The sequence below is a fragment of the Lactuca virosa genome, chromosome 4, assembly GCF_052849685.1.
Source record: "Lactuca virosa cultivar CGN04683 chromosome 4, Lactuca_virosa_CGN04683_v6, whole genome shotgun sequence".
Taxonomy (NCBI): Eukaryota; Viridiplantae; Streptophyta; class Magnoliopsida; order Asterales; family Asteraceae; genus Lactuca; species Lactuca virosa.
The window spans coordinates 171,164,029-171,169,810 of record NC_136429.1 but is presented as its reverse complement, the minus strand read 5'-3'; the positions used below and the strand labels follow the sequence as shown (position 1 = coordinate 171,169,810).

Below are 5,782 nucleotides of genomic sequence, written 5' to 3'. Positions count from 1 at the left end.
GGCAGCTACGTCGTCTACTTCCGGTCTCTCAAACAGATGCGACACCCACACGACGCACACATCGCCGACTGAAGGAATACGGTCGTGGTGGTGGCGCTCCGGTCGCGAGGTGGCAGTTCACTCCGACTCCAACGGCGGCTGTCTTCACTCACGGTGGCTGCGCTTTGGCGGTTCTCATCAGTGGCTTTCGACTGCCTTACACTCCTTCTGGTGTCGAACGAAATGGCTATGGTGGTTCCCGACCTTAATGGCGGTGGTGGAGGAAGTATGGCGGCACCGGTGGGAGTCATAAGGTTGGCGGCTGGAGGATGAAAGGGAGTGGGGTGACAACAGACATCGTAACTTTAGGGTTAGGGTTTGGCACCCGGTGATGTTGGGTTATATACCTGACTCACAAAACTTTGCCCCATAATGACAAGTTAAGCCCCTCATTTCCCTCATTTCTTTCAAACTAGTCCATATTTTACACTTTTAACCCTACCTTCAGAAATCTTTACAACCGAATCCAAAACTTACCTTTTAAGCCCTGATCCCATAAATTTCTTTCATAATAGATCCCTAAATTACCAATAAACCCTTAAGCCTTCAAATATCTTCAATTTAAGTCCATTAATTACCAAACGCACCCTGACTTCTGTAATTATGACTTTTAACTCCTCGAAACTAACGCCTCGCTCAATTATTATTCATTTTAGGGCTTCTATACATTTATTTATTTATTTTATAAACGGGGTGTTACATATAATTACACATAACACGTATTTTATAGAAAATACTTCATATCTAGGTGTAATATGAAAGTGACTACACACTCACTTGATTTAACGATAATCGGGCAGCACTTCGTTTCCTAAAACAATCGTTTCTAATAAAACCGAGAGTTTTATTGAGAAACCGGGCTCTGCGATGGTTGGGCTTCAAAACCGAAAAGATAAATTTTTCCAGGTCTTCGGGCACTTCGGAACGTATTTTGGGTGTTTGGTATAATACCGGGGCTTTGGGGGAAGTTGGAATGGAAGAAATATGAGTTTAGGGGTGAAATATGGCAATTTTCTAAATTACCACCGGGAGGGTTCGCACCCTTCTATTTATAAGGGGAGGCTTCGGATCCGAGGGCTGAGAAGTGAACACATGGCAGCAGATGAGAGGGGGCAAGTGGCGCGCATGTGAGGCTTGGACACCTGGTGATGCGAGACCGAGACACGGAGATGGCACGAGGCGGCTTCTGATTGGCCGAGCCTTCGGTGCGAGGAGGATGCGACACGTGTCGACAGGTGGCCTCAGATGAATAAGCTGCTTCGGACACGCGTCTGCTGACTCACCGAGATCGGACACGGGGCGGGTTCCGAGCGAGGGTGACGTGGCCTATTCTGGACCATGCAAAATTTCTCGGATTTCGTGTTTTTCTCGATTTTTGAGCCAAAACTTCTAAAATCCATAACGTTCGCATACGGGCTCCGTTTTTGACGTTCTTTATATGCACGCGTAGGGAAAATTATGTTCTACAACTTTTGTTTAGACTTCGTCGGCTAATTTTGACTTTAATTTGTTTAGACTTCGTCGGCTAATTTTGGCCTAAAATGCTTATATTTAATGAATATAGGTCATATTAAGGTCCAAATAGGATTCCTTGACCCAAAATAGTCAAATTGAGAGTTTACTAGCCCATTAGGCCCAATAAGAGGATCCTGGTCCATTCTGAGTTTGAACCGGGTTATTAGAGTTTCAAACCCATAGTTGAGTATATGAGATGTATTGAGTTAAATTTTAAGCTTCACCCAGGAATTTTGGGTTCAAATAGTTGATTTTGATTGAGCATAGCACTTGACATTAACTTAGATTACAAGTTATATAAGAGTTGATTTCATGAATACATGATTTCCTAGCCAAAAATGCTAGTTGTGACAAATACAAATTGCATAAAAATAATAAACACGTAATAAAATATAAGTGCTTAAAAGAAATTAAACATTTTATGATAATAATTATTCATGGAAATACTTTTTTTTTTTGTTTATTTACTCTGTCCTTTTCAAAACAATAATAATAAAAACCATGAAGATCTCATACCTACCCCCAACAATACCAATACTACAAAAACGAGAAGGTAGGTACGTGAAATCGTGTTCTATGGCTGCTAGGGCCGCACGTCTGACAAATGAAAAAGTTCATATTTATTTATTTATATGTTTATTATTATTATTTTTTACAAGTTTATCAATCTTTAAACATAAAACTAAATAAAAGTCTTTAGCGTTTATTTGCATGAAAAAATAAAAAAAACATTTTATAATGGCAAACACGTGTTTATAAAAAAACAGTCATATAATCTCAATTTAAAGAACACCCATTGGGAAAAAAAATAAAAATCAAACACAACTCCATCTCCTTGCGTAGCAATCTGAAACACCCATAAAGCTTCTGACCTTGTTCATGTAATCTTGACAATCTTTCTTGGCTTTTTTTTTGAACTCACAACGATGATCCGATTACCAGAAAAGGTGAACACTTTTCTGAGCAACAGATGGCTAGTTTTTGTGGCTTCTATGTGGGTTCAATCTTGTTCCGGGATTGGGTATATGTATGGGAGCATATCGCCGGTGATCAAGAGCACCATGGGTTATAATCAGAGGCAGATTGCAGCGTTGGGTGTCGCTAAAGATATCGGTGATGCTATCGGATTCATCGCCGGAAGTTTGTGTGAAGTTGCTCCGATTTGGGTCGTTCTTTTCATCGGTGTTGCTCAGAATTTCTTTGGCTATGGTCTCGTTTGGCTCACTGTCAATGGCACCCTGCCGGAGTTGCCTCTATGGGTGGTCAGTCTCTCTCTCTCTCTCTCTCTCTCTCTATATATATATATATATATATATATATATATATATATATAGAGAGAGAGAGAGAGAGAGAGAGAGAGATATATGTCTGTATGTATAGCTTGTTGACATTGAAGATCGAAACACTCTGTTAGTGATTTTGTGAAAATAGGATCATGACTGGATATATGTTTATGAGTTTATCCAATGGAATTTTCAAAAGTTCAATTGCACTTTCTTTTGATATAAGATTTGTTCTTGGAATCCACTTTTGACTTTTAAAAGTCAAACGTGAAAGAGTTTCAAATTCGAGAACTAATATTTTGTTTTAAGTTCTAATTGGCCTTTTCTAAAGCTTCCAACTTTATGTGCAGCTATGTGTTTGCATATTCGTTGGAACAAATGGCGAAACCTACTTCAACACCGGAGCTCTTGTTTCCGGCGTCCAAAACTTCCCCAAAAGCCGTGGTCCAGTCGTCGGAATCCTCAAGGGTTTCGCCGGCTTAAGCGGTGCTATATTGACACAAGTTTACACCATGTTCAATTTCCCCGATGAATCCGCCATTATTTTCGTGGTGGCAGTTGGCCCCACGATCGTGATTTTATCCGTCATGTTCATCGTTAGACCTGTCGGCGGCCATAGACAAGCTCGACAATCTGATAACACAAGCTTTTTAGCTCTATATGGCGTTTGCCTAATCCTCGCTGCTTATCTTCTAGCTGTTCTAATCCTTCAAGATCTTGTCAATTTAAACCAGCCCACAATCATTGCCCTAACAATCGGATTACTGATTCTCGTATTACTTCCCGTTACAATTCCAATCTTTTTAGTGTTCTTCTCCCCCAAATCCCATGATCCCATGGAAGAAACCCTTCTCATCGAGAATCAAAACCCTGATGTCATTTTCAGCGAAGTAGAAGATGAAACATCTTCAGAAATCGATTCACTTCCCGACACCGAAAGGGAAAAGAGAATCTCCCATTTGCAAGCGAAACTGGTTCAAGCAGCTGCGGATGGAGCTGTGAAGGTGAAGAAGAAGAAAGGTCCACGAAGAGGGGAGGATTTCACTTTATTTCAAGCATTACAGAAAGCCGATTTCTTGCTCATGTTCTTCTCTCTAGTTCTCGCATCTGGTTCTGGGTTGACTGTAATCGATAATCTTGGTCAAATGTGTGAATCTTTAGGCTACGAAAATCCTCATATCTTCGTCTCCATGATCAGTATTTGGAACTTTCTTGGTCGTGTTGCTGGTGGGTATTTCTCCGAGATCATCGTAAGGAAATACGCATACCCAAGACCAGTAGCCATGGCTGCTGTTCAAGTAGTGATGGCGTTTTCGTTATTTTACTACGCAATGGGGGCACCAGGGGCAATTTACATCGTCTCCGTCGTAATGGGTTCTTGCTACGGAGCTCATTGGGCTATAGTTCCATCTGCAGCTTCGGAGTTATTTGGTTTAAAGAGCTTCGGAGCATTGTATAACTTTCTCGCCCTTGCAAGTCCTACTGGTTCTCTCATCTTTTCTGGTGTTATCGCTAGTGGGATTTACGATTATGAAGCGAAGATTCAGAGTCAAACAGTTGGAGAAGGAGAAGCACTCACTTGCTATGGAACAATTTGCTATTCGATTACTTGTGGGATCTTGTCAGTTCTTTGTCTTATTGCTGTTTCGTTGAGTATGATTGTGGTTTACAGGACTAAAAGAGTGTATGCGAAGCTTTATGGGAACCAGCCAAATTGATTTTAAGGTAAGGCTGAAAAGATTCGAGCTTTTTGTATTGATTCTTTTGTACACTAGTAGATCGTGTTTGTTTGTTGTGCTTGAAAAGTAGTGCAACATTGATACGAATTGTATTTGTAAAATGGAGAAGGTGTACCAGATTGATGACAAGTATTTATGTGTTAATTGATGTGAACTTTTTAGCGAAATGGTGTTTTATTGAGACTCGAGATTTTAAGGAATTAAGAATTGGTGTGTATGATTATTCAAGAAAAAGTATTTGATTATTATTACAGGTGGGAGAATGAGCTGTTTGAACAATGTGAAAGAGTGCAGATGACGTGCTCGATGAAATGCTAATTATATTAATAACACATGCAATTACCAATATTTGACGATGAACAATCTTCTTATGGTCAATGCTATGGAGTAATGGAGTATGGATCTCAATTTAACCTGCTAGAAACACTTCTAATATTTCTTAATTATATAAATAATATAAAAGATTTATATTAACTAGTAGGTGAGCCCGGGTACGATGTACTTTTAAAAACCCAATTATAACATTCTACATTGCATATTATAGATAAAATTTTACGTTGCATATGACTTTTTGCCGTGTATTCACTGCTTTAGAACCTTCTGTTCTTAGTTCATTAAGAATGTGAACAATCTTCTTTCTGGGACCAAGTGGAGTAATACCTATCTTGTATAGATCCTGCAGGAAACAATGTAAAGTGAAAATAAATGAGGGCAAATTTCTTGCAAACACTTGAAATGATGGAACTGGAAGACAAAGGTAAATAAGGGAAAATTTGTAAAATGTTAGGAAACATGCTAGGGGTGAACAAACCCAAACCAAGAAACGGAGAAACCGACAAAACCGAAACCGAAGCAAAACCGACTGTTAGGGTTTAAATTTTTTAAAAACCGAAAAATTGGGTTCGGTTTCGGTTTTTACCCAGAAACCGACCCATCCAACCCGTGAAACCGACCCATACCTAAAACTGACCCAAGAAACCGATCCATGTATATATTTAAGAAAAGAAAATACAAAATATTACAATCCTAAATCTATAAATCACTAAATCGAAATCACTCAATCAGGGTCTCATTTTCTCACTTCTGTCTCCACTCTTGCATTCTTATTAGCGCTGTTCTTATTTCTCGTCTCCCCTCCCCCGATCGAAATCGACGACGCAACCAGCACTCCAGCAGCAAGAGCTCCGACTCCAACAACCCCGTTCC

At 39.8% G+C, this 5,782-nt stretch overlaps 1 protein-coding gene across 1 annotated transcript; it reads left to right on the top strand.

Moving 5' to 3' along the window:
* Positions 1-2,315: 2,315 nt before the first annotated feature.
* On the top strand, positions 2,316-4,743 carry LOC145107719 (protein NUCLEAR FUSION DEFECTIVE 4-like). Its single transcript, XM_079044665.1, has 2 exons — positions 2,316-2,816; positions 3,188-4,743. The coding sequence occupies exons 1-2, from the start codon at positions 2,481-2,483 to the stop codon at positions 4,553-4,555; spliced, it is 1,704 nt and encodes a 567-aa protein (XP_078900791.1). The 5' UTR covers positions 2,316-2,480; the 3' UTR covers positions 4,556-4,743.
* Positions 4,744-5,782: the final 1,039 nt, after the last annotated feature.

Excerpts from the sequence above, each read along its gene's own strand:
- LOC145107719 (XM_079044665.1), top strand. The coding sequence starts at position 2,481 with ATGATCCGATTACCAGAAAAGGTGAACACTTTTCTGAGCAACAGATGG. Across the intron at positions 2,817-3,187 it reads CGGAGTTGCCTCTATGGGTG|CTATGTGTTTGCATATTCGT; the intron begins GTCAGTCTCTCT and ends CTTTATGTGCAG.